The 17,505-nt window shown below is 38.7% G+C and overlaps 1 protein-coding gene across 2 annotated transcripts; it reads left to right on the top strand.

The window, feature by feature from the left end:
• The first annotated feature begins 173 nt into the window (after window positions 1-173).
• nt5c2b (5'-nucleotidase, cytosolic IIb) lies at window positions 174-16,315 on the top strand. Of its 2 annotated transcripts, XM_077719483.1 has the most exons (18): window positions 174-383; window positions 3,774-3,890; window positions 6,135-6,208; window positions 9,510-9,627; window positions 9,911-10,006; window positions 10,141-10,232; window positions 10,321-10,378; window positions 10,656-10,749; window positions 11,637-11,690; window positions 11,798-11,881; window positions 12,294-12,335; window positions 12,514-12,621; window positions 12,839-12,905; window positions 12,977-13,147; window positions 13,242-13,293; window positions 13,473-13,533; window positions 13,935-14,111; window positions 14,572-16,315. In XM_077719483.1, exons 2-18 carry the CDS (start codon window positions 3,790-3,792, stop codon window positions 14,809-14,811), a joined length of 1,689 nt encoding a protein of 562 aa, XP_077575609.1. In that variant the 5' UTR covers window positions 174-383; window positions 3,774-3,789; the 3' UTR covers window positions 14,812-16,315. The 2 variants fall into 2 exon arrangements, with proteins under 2 accessions (XP_077575609.1, XP_077575610.1); XM_077719484.1 differs by lacking the exons at window positions 174-383; window positions 3,774-3,890; window positions 6,135-6,208; window positions 9,510-9,627 and having other exon boundaries at window positions 9,999-10,068.
• The last annotated feature ends 1,190 nt before the right edge of the window (window positions 16,316-17,505 follow it).

Below are 17,505 nucleotides of genomic sequence, written 5' to 3'. Positions count from 1 at the left end.
AGAGAGAGAGAGAGAGAGAGAGAGGAGAGAGGAGAGAGAGAGAGAGAGAGAGAGAGAGAGAGAGAGAGAGAGAGAGAGAGAGAGAAGCAATCAGAGGAGAGAGAGAGAGAGAAGCAATCAGAGGAGAGAGAGAAAGAGAGAGTGAGAGAGCGAAGCAAACAGAAGAGAGAGGGGGGAAGAGAGAGAGGGAGAGGGAGAGAAAGGGAGAGATAGCAGCAAACAGAGGAGCGAGAATCAAAGAGTGTACTATAGTGCACAAATTCGGGAAGTGTGTGCAGTTTACTACGCAACCTTTCTTCCAGTAGAACGTTCCTTAAGGCGCATGCTCAGATTTAGTGGCAGTGCAGTTGTTTTACACAGGAGCACAGAAGCTGATTTCAGTGGTGAGTACAGTAACGCTCCAAATAGTTACCTTAAACTCTGCAATTACCTTTGTTGGCTATTATTTTTGTACCCCACCCAATTGATTTATTATTAACCTCGGCCGGATCATTCCTGGCCACCGTCGAATGGCGTAAGCCAGTGTCGGGCCGTGCATTTCCACTGTAAGCAGACTGTTAGCTCTTTTAGCAAATTACGGGATGTTTGACAGTCTATTCAGCGAATACTAGCTAGCCTAGTTCATTTCACGAGTCACACTGAACGACCGTGAATCAGTACGGTTCAGATCATGACTGAGTTTAATATTACACTTGATGTCATCTTTCAGCGGTGCAGGAAACACTTTACGTGGGTCTTAAGGACTGCGCTACATAATATACTACATACTGTAATGTGTAAGTCGAACAAAGAGCGTTTTGCATTACCGCAGGCTTGTCACGTGCAGTGATCTGACATACTGTATTTTTCTAAACCTGAACTCCTATCTGACACCACCGATCCGTGGTTAGGGTGTAAACAGAGTTGTCCTTAAGGCAGTGGCTAAAATGAAGGCTATCCGTCTGTTGCTGGAGTTGTTCAGAAGGACACTGACAAACACACAACAAACTACATTCATTTAGGACAAGCATACAAATGTGAATCTCATTTTCTGCGCATCTTTATCCTGACTAGGGTCGCGGGGGTGCTGGAGCATATCCCAGCTGACTATGGGCCAGAGGCGGGGACACCTTGAATTGGTGGCCAGCCAATCGCGGGGCTCGGATGTTTGGTCGCTGGTCTCTTGGTCGCCGGTCAAATGGTGACAGAGAGTTTACTGTTGAAACCAGCTCTCAAAATTATATTCATGAGAGAGTCTAATATCTAAGAGAGTTTAATATCTAAGTACTGTTTAATATGTAAGTACTGTTTAATATGTAAGTACTGTTTATTATCTACGTACTGTTTAATATCTAAGTACTGTTAAATATGTAAGTACTGTTTAATATGTAAGTACTGTTTATTATCTACGTACTGTTTAATATCTAAGTACTGTTTAATATCTACGTACTGTTTAATATCCAAGTACTGTTTAATATATAAGTACGGTTTAATATCTAAGTACTGTTTAATATCTAAGTACTGTTTAATATCTAAGTACTGTTTAATATCTAAGTACTGTTTCATATCTAAGTACATTTGACCGGCGACCAAAAGACTGGCGACCAAAAGACCAGCGACCAAACGTCCAGTCACGGCCAATTGCAGGATACAATGAGACAAACAATTTTTGCGCTCACACTCATACCTAGGGGCAATTTGTGTCCAATCAGCCTACTATGCATATTTTTGGCATTTGCGAGGCAACCAGAGTACCCGTCGACGTATTAACATGTGTTCCCAACAAGTCAAAGTCCTGCATTTGAGATAACGGCACCCTTCCCCACACAGTGTTGTGCGTCAGTTATAAGGTTACATGTTGACTTGTGATTGGGATGTAAATGGACAGTGATAATAACATAGGAGAACATTCAAATTTACCTTTTGTTTAAATAGATGTAGCCTGCAGTGTTAGCTGGACAAATGTTGTTCTTATTCCTGAAAAGCAAAACAGTTTGATACCTTTTAAATCTTGAAAACAGAATAAAATTGCATGAACATTTGCAGATTGCATGCCTTCTGCTTTTAACACATTGACGATGGAAACTGTTATAACAGCTCTCCTTTTCACCGGAAATGCTTAATCTGGTGCTGTCTACACGGTCCCTTGTGATAAGCAAACTCAAAGGTTCACAACCAATGATGAAATGCTGAATGAAAAGATTGTTTTGCAAATACGCAGAGTCCTTTCATTCTGTATTTTGTGTGGTCAACTGATAACAACAATGTGATTATCTTAGTGGTCTCGAGGTGTACTCAAACATGGCTACAAAGATCAGAAACCGGAACTCTGACCAATCACGGCCTTATTGAACATAGCCATTTCAATGACGTCTGGCTACCATGTAAGGATGTTTAATTTCAACCTAACACTGGTTGATTCAAATCAGTTGCAAAAGGAAGATCGCTTGTCTATCCCTGACAAAATGTGAATTAACAGTTGACCGGGTGCATTTTCATTTTGACAATCTTTTATATTTACAGTCAACAAAAATACCTTTCAGTAAAGTATTTAACCCACATGGGGCATCTGGAAACGTGTGTAACTGGAAACATTTGTATTATGCCCTACCGAAAACATAATACGTGTGTTTTAACATTTTAAATATTAGCATGTATCTTACTATTATTTGTGACTTAAGAAAATGTACCTAATTTTCCACACGATGAGGTGCGCCTAAGAGACTTCAATTTTTTCAAAAGCTGACCATGCGCCTTATAATCTGATGCACAATATATATGGATCAATATTGAGTCGTAACTACTGTAAGCAGCCAGAATGATGGCAAGCACTCTAATTCAGTGCTCGCCGTCGTTCATCTAGACTCCGAACTATATATTTATGTATATATTTATTATATATGGATCAATATTGAGCCGCAACAGGTCTCGCAACTACGGCAAGCAGGCGCCGACTCCAATTCCCAGGTAGAAGTAGTAGTGCGCGGTGAATGCTGGGATATATAAAACGGGGTTTCATTTCTGTTGAGCTCGATTTAGCACACTAATTCTATGCTCGCCGTCATTCCGGGTGGATTGACAAAAGAACTCCAGCTGCTAGATATTGGCGTCAACAGAGAATTCAAAGCTAGACTGTGTACTGCATGGGAGCAGTGGATGACAGGCAGGAATTGATGACTCGATAAATGACAACTTTGATGAGACAGGGTGTGGACGTGTTGGATGCCGCATTCGCCCAGCTGTTCAACATGAGTTATTATGCTATTGCTCTGTCACGGAAATACTAATACTTTACCTCGGAAAAACCAATAAAACAGTTGTTTAGTCATGTTGGGAGTGAATGGACTTGTCAGAAAGCTGATTTATAATCTATTAATAAAGTTTGTCTAAACTGTCTGACCTGATATAATCAGTTTTAGAGGATCGGAATCATTTACAAAAGATCAACATTGCTCTTCCCGATCAAATGGAATTCAATGTTGATGATTTTTAAACTGTGAATTCCACTCAAGTAGGGGAGGTAAAAAAGTAAACAAAGAAAATGCATTCCCCCTGATGGGTGTATGTAAACACGTTTATAGTTATCATATAGTATTTACCAACTCCATATATTTATATGGATAATGTGATAATGGTAGTGCCATTAAAATGCTAAGTTTATTTCACTATCAACAGATAGTGTAAATCACTTGACACTGAATCAGATAGGGTGTGTACAATAAATAACTATATTAAAACGGGTGATTTAGACACTCCTAAACAGATGTCTTTATTGTTCTTAATTGTCTACTTAGTCACTGAAGCCTAAAGATGTCTACTTCATGGAGTGACCGACTTCAGAATTATGCAGACCTGCCTGCCAATATGGACAGAATAACAATGAAAAAATACAGAAGAGAGCCATACCATAGGTAAGATACATCTCCCTCTACTGCATTCTAATCCACAATGAATGTTGAGTAGAATGTTGTAAGAATATTCCAGCGTGACAGCGCTTTTTAATTTTAATGCTTCTCAGTTCGCCCAGGACCCCAGAGCTGTGAGGCCGACGTGCTAACCACTTAAGCCACTGGGCCGCCGCAATTGGCTTATTTTCTAAATTTTATGAAATGCATACTTACAGACATTTAAATATCTGCATTATTATACGTCAATTTTGCATCTGTGTGTAGGTGTCCTAGTTAGCTTTTTTTAGATAACTAATTGTTGAGCAAGTTTTGCCACTGTTGTCTTCATAACTCTTCTAGGAGTCTTTTATTATTGCTTTTATTTTGTCTTCAATGCTTCATGTGTTCCTGTTGAGGTGATTATTCTCTTCATTCAAGCATATTCAGGCATTGCCCATTTTAAAGCAACCCAGAAAGGAATTCTATCACTAGTTTTTCTTTTCTGCACTCGGTCTATGCATACCGTATTTACTCACATATAAGCTATGACAAATAAATGATGACAGATTCAAGGGTATACCTTAAATGTGTATAAAAATACAACAGAAGTGCACTGCAATATTCTCTAATCTAGAGCCAAGTATACCATCCACAACGCCTTCCATTTGATTAATGGCTGCTTGGTTATCCCTGACTTCTGCCTGTTCTGGATGTCTTTGAAGGCCCATAAATGTAATGCCACAGAACAACAACTCTGACTAACCACACAACAACAGAGACTGACATGGAATAGCCACAATCATTTTTGCAACAAGTGACAATACCTCTGAATGGTAAGAAAGCAAAGAGGGGTGGGGAGAGAGGGTGGAGTGGTGGGTTTATTGTTTGTGGGTCCTGTGGTGGCCTGCTGGAGCAGGTCAGGGAGTCAAAGTGAGGTTTAATTTTACATAGAATGCATCGCCGCTCTTGTAGACAGACATCAAAATGGGAACTTGTTCGCTATGGGACTGCTTCAAGGTATTTACTACAGTGTTTGGATTGCAAATGAATTCAGTTTGAATGCATAATCTTATTTAAGTACCACTGTTTAAGTTGTCTCTAAATGTTTGCTATGTTTGTACTGATACTTAATCTGATGGCAAGGAAATAGGGGTTTGTACTAACATTTGATCTCCAGTTTTAATAACTGAAATGAGAATTACTGTATGTAATCCGTTCTTCAAAATTTGTGTCCCTCTGAACGTAATTGCTTTTCCTGTATCCCTTACTTTGATTTGTCCTGGCAACATTAACTGTGGTTTAATTGACTTCCAGTTGAAGCCTCTCAGAACATAACTCCATTTTGACCACCGTTTGTCGTCAGTTTTTTATTAAAAATTATTGGAGCGAGTGAAATGAATAAGCGAGCCCTGTTATTCATCTAAAAACAGAAGAGAAGAATGTGGCGTGCAGTTGACAGATATTGCAAGGCAGTGCAACTCGCCGTAACCCACTTGCGAACATCGCTACGCTATTCAAGCAGAATGAAGCATAAAAAACAAGGACTCCTTGGTATGGCATACAAAAGTGGGACATTGATAATTTTTAGGGTTTAGTTGGTATTTTTTTGAGGACCATGGAACCAATTATGGAATTTACATATAAAGTACTGCTCTACTTACAAAATATAAAAAAATGGAACTAATTAATTTTGTAAGTAAAGGTACGACTGTATTCAGGTTATGAACTTCTAAATGGGTTTTTTGTCTCCTGATACAAAAGAAATTCAAATAACAAAACAAGGCTCAAAAATTCAAACATCCCCTGAAAGGTAAATACACCAGTAGAAACTTTTAATTATTTTATTTTGAAACTGGCATGACAAATCCCATTAGGTATTTCCCAACACCCCGCTGGCTTCCCATTGGCTAAATGGGAGCTGTGTCTTCATGGTGATTTTTGTGTGCTTTCGACCCTCGTTGCTCACAGAGTTGTATTCGCTGTTTTGGAATGTTTCTGAATGTTAGATGCAACTTTTTTCATTGTTTTTCATTTGGGCTTTAAGAATGTTATTCCTGGTGCGAGTGAAAATAAAAAGCGTGCACTGTTATCAAAGTCATTGGATCAATCTTTCACCAAATGTGAAATTATTTTAAATTTAGACTAAATTGGCAAATTGCAGCGCACAAGGACAGAGACATACATTCACATCCACACTCATACATAGGAGCAAATTCTTGTTATCGTATAAGATTGCTAGTAACACAAACATTGCTGTGTTTTCTCTAGAGTGTTCGTCAACAGAAGCTTGGCAATGGAGAAGATTAAATGCTTTGGATTCGATATGGATTATACTTTGGCAGGTACGTACACATCACCCAGCGCCTATTTGAATGAAACAGAAGAGTAAAATACCACATTATAAATTGCATACTTATCCTCCTGACCAGTAACTGTTCCGAAATTATCCTACCATGTTGTTCTACAACTCAGTCCCACTTTTTTAGCGTTGCTTCTAAAAATAACCGAATGACTTTAGGTTGACCACGTGTGTTTGTGAAGTTCTTGAATGATGACTCATTTGAGAATAGGAATCCTTCATAGACTCCCTCTGAATTCACAGAGTACAAGTTGCTCAGCTGTTGACATTACTATTTTTTTCATGGGAGTTCATCACCAAGTGACAATCTTTGTATAAAAAAAAAAAAACATGGCTGGCATGTACCCTGAGGAGCCAGTTAGCTTTTGACCCAAGGGGTGCTTTACAAAATCCAGGCAACTAGAGAACCGATCCATTGTATGTACTGTATTTCATTTGTGCCTAAATGTATCCTATGACAAGACCACTGTGCAATCTGTGTTGCCCAGAGATCTGAGATAGGCTCCAAATGACCCATGCCCCACTGATATAAAAAAGACTATAACTACTAAACATCTACTTTTATAGTATATACTGTCATATGTTCTTATTTACAATGTTCAGAGGAATGCTTAAAATTTCCTTTTACAGCTAACCTTTAATGTTACTTGAAGTTAACCATCTTAACTCCATTCATTTTGGTAAATGTCTCTTGGAGTTACCTATCAGCCTTATCTCACAGTTGCACTTTGGCGGTCCACAGGTGGTAATGAGGAACACGTGAGGTGTACTCATACACACAATGCTGTGAAATAGGACCAAAAACATGACAAGGGAGAGTTGGGATATAGTGGATGGGAAAGCAACACTACCATGACAATTTCAAAATAAAATATCGGATACAAGAAGTTTATTCACGTTTTGGGGATGTTTGATTTTGTATCTTGGAACAAAAGGTTTCCATCAAAGCTTTTTGTATCCTGAAATGTTTTTTTTTCTGATCTAATCTGCTTGGTCAGCCGCGCTAATATTTGGCAACGTGTCCTTTGGCCATTTTCACTTCAATTAGGCACTTTTGGTAGCCATCCACAAGCTTCTGGCAAGCTTCTGGTTGAATCTTTGACCACTCCTCTTGACAGAATTGGTGCAGTTCAGTTAAATTTGATGGCCTTCTGACATGGACTTGTTTCTTCAGCATTGTCCACAAGTTCCCAATGGGGTTTAAGTCAGGACTTTGGGAAGGTCATTCGAAAACCTGAATTGTAGCCTGATTTAGCCATTCCATTACCACTTCTGATGTATGTTTGTGGTCATTGTCCTGTTGGAACACCCAACTGCGCCCAAGACCCTATCTTTGAGCTGATGACGTTAGGTTATCTTGAAGAATTTGAAGGTAATCCTCCATCTTCGTTATCCCATTTACTCTCTGTAAAGCACCAGTTCTGAGTTGTATAAATAACTGGAAGCTCAAGAGAGCCATGACATTATGTTCTTCACAAGTGTATGTAAACTTTTAACCACAACTGTACAAAAGTCTTCTGTTGATCAGTCTTGCTCCACTGAACGAATACCTCACTATCAATTATTTTAATGTGTGCAAGATATACTGTTTAGCATATCCTAATCTCACTGAAGGCTCCTGTAATAACGTAATTAGAGATGAATCACATCCCAAGTGACAGTTCTAACGACCAGCTTTACAGTGTAGATTAAGATATGTTATGACATGCTAAATTGAGGTTTGTCCATGTCAAGGTTAACATGCAAAGGCAAACCTGGCAGACAACTAGAGAAAGTCAAACTAGGGAACACAGTGATAAGTGAGGGCAAACAACTCTTAAAATAGGTTTCTTTGTAACGCCTCAGAGTTTCAGGACGAATATGACGAACATGTGGTGCAAAGAGGAAGAGAAATTAGTGTCGGAAGAGGAGGAGGAGTAGGTGGGCGGGCAATGTAATTGGTGTGTTTTTCTGCGCTGGGCAGAAGGCCAAGCTCCGCTGTTTACCGAAGAGCCTCAGCTGCGGTTGAGAGACAGATGGGGGATTGAGCTGCTAAAGGCGACGTGGTTTTAATACAGAAACAAACTCTAGATTTAGGAGTTTCCAAAACAACAATACCGGTCCCAATTTAAAAATCTGCTATGTTTTGCTAATTCATGGCACCACACAACCTGAAAGGATACAGAATATATTGTTATATAAAGGTCTTCCTAAAGACCTCTCAGATGCCTCCCACAATCCCACTGAGATCAAGAAACAAACACATTCCCCATTTTATATTTATATCATTTGACATAGCTTTGTCCCTGTGTCAGATTGCATTTTAATCCTCTGCCGGCTTTCTGGAGCCTCACAGAGCTCATTGGCTCTTGGCGAATGGACTCATCAACCTGCTCAGATCTTATCTGAGCTTCTCCTGAAAGTTGGACCATTTTATTTTTACCACTGATCAAGTGTCCATGTTAATTCATGAACAGAACATCCAGGCTTCTGTTGACACAAAAACATAGTGGTGTGCAATCTTTGTGTAGGCATTCATGAGTGCATGCTTGACAGGATTTCAAAAATGTATGTGGGAGGGTGCGTATTGTCGATCAACAAACTGTATCACCAGTTCAAGTTATTCAAGTTAATACGGTCACCTTAAAAAGTTGTTTTGTTTGTAACATACTTTTAATGGATTTAGTTATGTTTGTTCTAATATATCATTGATTTCAGTGGAGTGATTGTCGGAGTCGGTGGTCCAGTCCATACTCCAATGTCCACATTTACATTCACTGCCTAAATATTAAATAAAGTGCAATAAGAATTTATTGCAAATAATGTTGAAATATGCTACAGTATCTAAAGATACATATGGTACTGATTCACAAGTATCCAGGAGTCTCTGATTATGTCTTTTTAAAAGAATATCCTCATCAGTTGTTTTTACAATGCTGTTTTTACCTTTCAACAATCAGTTCCACTCACTGAATTATGACAAATAGTGAAAGAAAAACGTTATTGCTTTAGTTGTTTTTTGCCAGTTAATGCAAAATTACATGTTTAAAAGAGTGCCATTATTGTTCATGGCAATGAATACATACAGAACAAACAAAATACACTGACACCTGCAGATGCAAAATTATTTTGTTGCAGAAACAATTTTCTAACTAGAAGCATATTTTACATTGAATTAAATACACAATTAATACAATGTAACTGCCTTGATTACTTGTCAATACTCTCTTTTTAAAAGGCCACAACTGTGTCAGAAACCTACAAAGTTAGTAAATTCATCCTGTGCTTGTGTGTTTATGGTCTAGTGTATAAATCACCAGAATATGAGTCGCTTGGATTCGAGCTGACAGTGGAGCGGTTGGTTTCTATCGGTTACCCCCAGGAGCTGTTCAGCTTTGTCTATGATCCATCCTTTCCTACCAGGTGAGCCCAACAGCAACACTAATCGTTCTCTATGACCCTTTATTTGGTCAGAAGTAATGTAAAGGGGCTCCCAAAAACATTAGTGATGGGTTGATTGAACATTTCAAATTATCAGTTAGAATGAATGTGAGCATAAGCCCTATGAATGCCTGGTGACCAACTCAATGTACTGATGATGAATGAATAAAATGAAGTGAAATGGGGAAATGAAAAGAAATACATTCTGATTAGAGTTCACAATAAAAATAACTTTATTTATTTATTTATTTATTTTTACATCAAGGGGCCTTGTTTTTGACACCATGTATGGGAACCTGTTGAAGGTTGACGCCTACGGTAATATACTGGTCTGCGCCCACGGATTCAACTTCCTCAGAGGGTGAGGATTCTGAACATTCATCTCTCCTCGTCTCTGAGGAAGATTGTTAGTAACACTGTCAGGTTTGTGTCCCCATATGGAATGTGTGCCTACATCACGGCCCTCACCAGCTAATATCAATTTTCTTACCCCAGCCCTGAGATCCGTGAGCGCTACCCAAACAAATTCATCCAAAGGGATGATACTGAGCGCTTTTATATTCTGAATACACTCTTTAACTTGCCAGGTAAGATATTTGAACAATGAAATCATGACAGCAGGTGTGTGTGTGTACGCTGTTTGTGATAGACAACTGTTTTTTTGTCTTTTTTTAGAGACCTACCTCTTTGCCTGTCTAGTGGATTTCTTCTCCAACTGTGATAGATACACAAGGTGAGAAGCCGTTTATCACAATATGTGCCACATGCCTTGGAGCATGTCAAGTCAAACCAGCCTGGGGGACAAAACACATCCCCACTGCGTTAAGGCTGCCAATTGTAGTCAAGTTGTTTATGTTCACTTACACAACAAACACAAAATTTAAATAAACCTGGATTACGATGCAGAAAGGCAAAAAGACTAACTGACATTTTTGGGGGGAAAATGTCTGGAAAAATGTCTTTTACAACAACAGCTGCATAAATGTGTCTTTCTTTCTCTTCTCCCTCAGCTGCGAAACTGGCTTTAAAGACGGAGATCTGTTCATGTCTTACAAGAGCATGTTCCAGGATGTCCGCGATGCTGTTGACTGGGTTCACTTCAAGGTGAAGCATCCGTGAAAGCAGCCATTGCAAAAAAATGGCAGAAACCCTACGGAATATGGGGTTTGAATCAATTAACGAAGAGAGATTTGTTTAAACATTTTCGTTTTATGTATACCTGTTAAAAAAGGCTAAAAGTGAATTAAAAAAGTAAAAAAGCTTAAAAAAGTAAATTTTATTAATAGGAATTAAGTAATCCCCCCAAATTATTCCCAAATCTATATTTTCCACACCGATCTCATCAAAATTGATGTCTGCAGCCCCCAAACTGCTCTCAGTTCAACTGATGTTAAAATAATTGATGCTATGTTTTTTTTTTTAACTTTATTTTAATTTTGGACGTTTTCTCCCAATATTACGCAAAAATAAATGTGCTCACAGTGAATTTATGTCGCCAAAAATGGATGACCTTGAAACAAAACAACCTCCGGTTCACTTGAATACGAGAAAATGATTTAAATCTCGTAATATTCCGACTTTTTTCATCCCAATATTACTCTAACCACCTAACATTACGGCCACCAATTAAGAGTGTTCTCCGCCTGGTGCCCATTGTTGGCTTCAGTACTCCCTGCAACCCTTATGAGAATAAGCAGTTCAGAAAATGAGTTCATGAATGAAGAATTGTTTACAATAAAATGTGTCAAAGCAACACAGAGACAATGCCACTGTTTGCATTCTTCCCAACCAGGACAACCGATTACTCTGCCAGGCCAAGGTCTAAAAAGAAAGCAGCTATTTTTTAGTGCAGAATAGCATAGCAGGAAATAAACATTTTAAATACTAGAGAGAAGCTTTTATCTTTCAAACCTGTCACAGAACCCCCATCTTCTAGTCACCATTACGCAAGCTTGACGCTGTATTAAGTTAATAGAGATTTTACTTTTCAGGGAACGTTAAAGGAGAAAACTGTGGAAAACCTGGAGAAGTATGTTGTGAAAGATGTAAGTGGTTTGTATTCATGCAGGCTAGTGTTCTCAAGTATATTTGAATCTGCGTAGAGGCTTATTTGTAAAGTTTACCCTTCTATGGGTTTCTCCATTCCCCGCAGGGAAAGTTGCCTCTCCTCCTCAGTCGGATGAATGAAGTTGCCAAGGTGTTTTTGGCTACCAACAGTGACTACAAGTACACTGCTGTAAGAAAGACCATTAATATTCAAGGCATCAGCCACACTAGCTTCTTTCTCGCTCCAAGGCAACAATGTATTCAGCGGTCATATATTGCCTCATTTACTGCAGAAAAATGATGGTAAAATTATACTGGAATGGTTAAAAAAAAGCCTAATTAGTTTTACTAAGCACCTAATTTGGTTCTAGCCACAACTCAATAATCTGGACAACTGAAACAAGGAAATATTAGTTTAATTATATCCTGCATATCATCAACTAAGCACGACATTGATCTCAATTAAAAAAAAAAAGAAATAAAACGCTTAATTGATCTCAGTCATTTTATGTTTTGACCACTGATCTTCATACATATTTTTTGGGAAACAAATCTGTTGACATGATTTTAAAATCTTTGTCATTGATATTGTTTATTCACAGAAAATTATGACCTTCCTGTTTGACCTCCCACATGGTCCAAAGGTAAAATTCTCTCCTATGTGCTGCCACTCTAAAGTCGATCCATAGAGTATACAAATAAAATCAGATGTTTTTCTCTTACAGTATTTAAAAAGAAAGACTTTTTTTTACATTTGTGTTATGAAGATTGAAATTGTACTATTGACATTGACATTTTATGTGGTATTTATGTCTACATCAGCCTGGTACTTCACACCGACCATGGCAGTCTTACTTTGACCTCATCCTAGTAGATGCCAGAAAGCCTCTGTTCTTCGGCGAAGGGACGGTCCTACGACAAGTGGACACGGTAGGAAATAAGAAGCTTCTTTTTTCTGGCATTGAAATCTACTCTTGACTGAACTACAAAATTGGCATAACTCTTGACCGTGAACAATGCAAACAGGACTGTCATTGCTTATTCTCCCCAATACACATAGCATGTCCTGATCCTGAACTGGAAGTATTTGTGAAAATGTTTACAAAATTTTTTTTAGTTAATGTATGTATTTCATCACCTACATCAGACCACAGGTCGACTCAAAATTGGCACCTACACAGGGCCCCTGCAGCATGGAATCGTCTACTCCGGAGGTAAGACTTTTGCCATTTACAATCCCCGAATAAGCGCTTCCCTTGTGACGTCATGACACGTTTCACCGTAGGTTCCTCCGACATTGTGTGTGACTTGCTTGGGGCCAAAGGCAAGGATATTGTGTACATTGGAGACCATATCTTTGGGGACATACTCAAGTCCAAGAAACGCCAAGGCTGGAGGACCTTCCTAGTTATTCCCGAACTAGCCCAAGAGCTGCACGTTTGGACTGACAAGAGTTGTGAGGCTCCTATTTTACCAACATTTCTTCTCACATTGCTGTGCAGTCATGTACAAAAAAAGAGTGTGTAGCTGATCATGTTTTTCCTTGACAGCTTTGTTTGAGGAACTGCAAGGTCTGGACATTTTCTTAGCAGAACTCTACAAGTAAGAATTTGAACAACTGATTCCCTCGCTCTCCATTGTCTCTATTGTTAGCTTCTCAGGTCAAAAGTGTAAAGTTTGAAGCCCTGCTTTGCTAATGTTATTTATAGCCAGGCATCAGGCTCTTTGGCAAACTGATATCCCACCACCGACCGTAATCATATCTGTTCATTCTCTCGTAGACATCTGGACAGCAGTAGCAACGAAAGGCCTGATATCAGCACTCTCCAGAGAAGAGTCAAGGTACAGCTTTAATCTCCTCAGTTTACGGACCTAATCTCCTCAATTTACGGATTTAATCTCCTCAATTTCATGACAACAAAAAAGGACAGGACTGTCCTTGCACTGTCACATGTACAGTATGTTTGTTGAGCTTGATTTACCTTTGTTCTGGTGGCACCCCACCTCAAGTTTGTTTTACTGATTAGTCTAAGTGAGCAGATACCGGTGTCTCACTATTAATGAATAACCACCCAGATGGTAAAATGAAGGTCATAAAAGAGTTCTCGGGTTACGACTGAGTTCCTTCCTAACTACAACACACTTTTGTCGGGATGTGGCTTTTTTTTAGGCTTGCGGCACACATTTGGGTATAAATTCTGGGCTCTCAAGCTCTACTTTTATATTTAGTCATTCTTTTTCAGAAAGTCACTCATGACATGGATATGTGCTATGGCATGATGGGCAGCCTTTTCCGCAGCGGCTCCAGGCAGACTCTGTTCGCATCCCAAGTGATGCGCTACGCAGATCTCTACGCTGCTTCCTTCATCAATCTGCTCTATTATCCATTTAGCTACCTATTTAGAGCTGCACATGTGCTTGTGAGTATAAAACAAAAACAATAACAAAGTTGTCTAAATTTGGAATGCATTGTAATTAGAGCTGGGCGATAAAACAACAACAATAATTATCGTGAAATAGGCGGGGAACTTTTAATTGGTGGCCAGCCAATCGCCATAAATGCTCACACTCAATTTAGAGTATTCAATTAGTCTACCATGCATGTTTTTGGGATGTGGAATAAAAACCGGAGTACCCAGAAAAAATCTACACAAGCCCGGAGAAAACATGCAAACTCCACACAGTGAAGGCTCGGCCGAGATCGAACCCTCGACCCCAGAACTGGGAGGCCGACACATTAGTCCAACGCGCTGCCAATTTTTAAGTCTTGTTTATTATTTAAGAAATAATGTTTTTTTTTACCTATCAAAGAAAAAAGGATAGTAGATTGTTTGAATCACTGTTTTTTTAGTTGCAACTTTTGTCGATTTTCGTCCGCAGATGCCCCATGAGTCGACGGTGGAACACGCACACGTGGACATTGACGCCGAGTCGCCGATGGCCACACGCAACCGCAACCACTGTAGCGACTGCAAAGAATTGGAATGCAAACGCAGTCAGCTCACTCGCTCATTCAGTGAGATTAAACCTCCCAACCTGTTCCCTCAAACCCCACAGGAGATCACCCACTGCCATGATGAAGATGATGATGAGGAGGAAGAGGAAGAAGAAGAGGAATGAAAATCTCCTTTTAGCCATTTAAAGTTTGTTCTAGTTTGAGGCTCAATGGAAAATCCCTCACTGTATGCGTGTCAGTGAGAAACAAGATAAGAGTGCATGTGTGTGTGTGTGTGTCAATATGTAACATTTTAGAATTAAGTATGACAGACCAGCACACAGATAGGATTGCGCGACCGTTCTACGACTTCACGCATGATGGCTTCTTAAAAATAAAGATTTTATTTTTTCCAATCAATTCAATTTGAATTTAAGTTGTCTTCAATCAATTGAAGACACTCCCTCACTGAGGTTTAGTGGCCTTTACAGGCCATATTGTAGAAATAAGTGGCTTGAAGCACAGCATGATAGTAAACTCAACGCCGTAACATTCACGTCATTCTGTTGGCGTGTCAGTCAGATGCATCGTAGTATTGACTTTTTAATTTTGTATTTTAACGCAAAATGGGAACCGTGTGATTTGTGGGTTGTGTTTATTTTTGTCATCTTTTGTCTGTGGCTCACACATGAGAAGCTAAAAAGAGAAAAAGTCCCAGAGTTTATCTGTGAAATGGTTACTAAGCAACAGTATGACATTGCTGATAGTTGCAATGAAAAGAACGAAAAGGCGGTTTTGTAAATAGCTGTCATGTGTTAAATGGCTGAAGAAGCACATACGCAGTATTTTTATAGGAAAATCAAACGAGTTTTGCGTTTATTTTTTTGACAGTTCTGTGAAGTATGAAGTTTTTCTCCCCCCCCGGTCACTTAAGACTCCATATGCAAAAGGGCATGCTAAGCATTCTGAGATTTCTAAATCTAACAGTCGTGATGCTGAGCCAAAACTTTCAATTGAATTTCTTGTCTTCTTTCTTTTTGTTGACATTGTAGCTGCTTGCCTATTTTAATCCAGACGTGAAAACGTTCACTAACACGCTATGGCAGAATCGTAAATAGCTACTTTTTCTTCATCTTTATTTATTCTGATAGTTTTTGCTTGTTTTGTTGTTCCAATCAGAAAATTTGAAATATAAAATCTGTCTTTAACATTATATGAAAGTATAGTAAAAGCAAATGTGGCAGTTGCATAACATAGATTTATGCTTGTGACAAGTAAAAAGCTTGCTCATATTTTAAGTGTATTTTGACTGCAAGCATTTTAAGACTGTTCACTGTGGTTTGCGCATCAAAACTTAAAAAAAACATGAATAACATTAAAATCTATAACAAAATGCTAGTTCTAATCAACAATGTCGGGGTTATTTTTCTAATTGAGTGTTTTAAAGACTGTTTACATGATCGTAAATGGAACTTTTTATTAATGCTTTTTGTTCATTTTTAATCACACAATTGGCACTGGCTAATAGTAATTAGTTAAGATGTAATCCAGTAATGTTGCCATGAATGCATCCTTGTGCATGTTTTTAGTGCTACTATTTTCCAATCCATGGTTGTCTTTCATTTTCTATGCATAGCCTTTTATGTTGATCTTTCCTTTATAACCCACATGCACCTGGAGTTTATACACTGAAGAAAATGACCTAAAAATGTATAATAAAGATAGTTTTTCATAGTTTTGTTCTTTGGTCTTACCTCTTCCACAACTTCTCCCCTGACTTCTTTAGTCTTCTCGTTGATTTTGACAGCTTTCAACCATCTCCGTGGCTTTAAACATCTACAAAACACCATAGCAAAAAAAAAAAAAAAAAGGTTATTTTACCATGTGTTTAAATCTGAGTCAAAAATGACCCCTGCCCTATTGTTGAATGAATGTATCACTAGAGTTTTGTCAAAACCACATTTAAAACAAAAAAATGAAAAGGTCCAAGCCCTGAGGTCTTCCTTTAAAAAAGTGAAGGTAATATGTATTCTATAAGTGTACTTTTTATTCCTTACACCTCCACTAGATGGCACTTGTCTGGGTGGGAATTATCCACACAGGTTCTTGCCATTAAAAATCAACACCAAGCCAGTTAGGGTGTTTTCATTCAAAATTTGAATGTATTATAAAGGAAAAACAAGCTAATTTGGCACTGACGTAAATGCTGAACTCTGATATTTCATTGCTACACGGATGGAGAAAATAAACTATTGCCTACCCTAAAACACACTCGTAGGGGCAGTTTTGGCTACATTCTTGATTTTTCCCAGCAATCTGTGCTTGAATGAAATGTAATGATTTCTTATTAGACATAAAGAGCTAGAGGTAATGCAATGTAGCCAAATTGTTTGCAAATATTTTGTTGTCTCAAGCCATGTAGTGCCATATCACGCCAACAAAGTAATCTCCCGTCAAAAAACATGCTTAAAATGAGGCTTCGAAATCCCAAATGACAACGTACCGAATGTGCTGCATTGTCCTGTAAGAACTTTATCAGGTCGTTTTATGGTAAATCATCACTTCTGAGCTACTCTGTATGCCACTGCCGTCCTGACTGCTGGCTCATCCGCCATGTTTAAGTCTGGGTGGAGGCCATTTGAACTCTGACTCTATATCTGTATCTGTTATACATGAAAGAGATGCGGCAAAAAAGACAGTGGGCTACAATCATAAAAAAAAACCTCTCAAGTCTTGGCCACCTGGCTTTCTCGTATGTCGAAATTTGTCTCGTATCTCAAGATAATTATTTGCTGGAAATTTGACTCGTATCTCAAGATAATTATTTGCTCGAAATTTGACTCGTATCTTGAATTGCTCATATTTCGGGGTGCTCGTAT

The sequence above is a fragment of the Stigmatopora nigra genome, chromosome 6 (genome assembly GCF_051989575.1).
Source record: "Stigmatopora nigra isolate UIUO_SnigA chromosome 6, RoL_Snig_1.1, whole genome shotgun sequence".
NCBI lineage: Eukaryota > Metazoa > Chordata > Actinopteri > Syngnathiformes > Syngnathidae > Stigmatopora > Stigmatopora nigra.
Note: the sequence above shows the minus strand (reverse complement) of the source record. Positions and strands in the feature narration are given on the sequence as shown.

Excerpts from the sequence above, each read along its gene's own strand:
- nt5c2b (XM_077719483.1), top strand. The coding sequence starts at position 3,790 with ATGTCTACTTCATGGAGTGACCGACTTCAGAATTATGCAGACCTGCCT. Across the intron at positions 3,891-6,134 it reads AGAAGAGAGCCATACCATAG|AGTGTTCGTCAACAGAAGCT; the intron begins GTAAGATACATC and ends TGTTTTCTCTAG. Across the intron at positions 10,007-10,140 it reads GGATTCAACTTCCTCAGAGG|CCCTGAGATCCGTGAGCGCT; the intron begins GTGAGGATTCTG and ends TTCTTACCCCAG.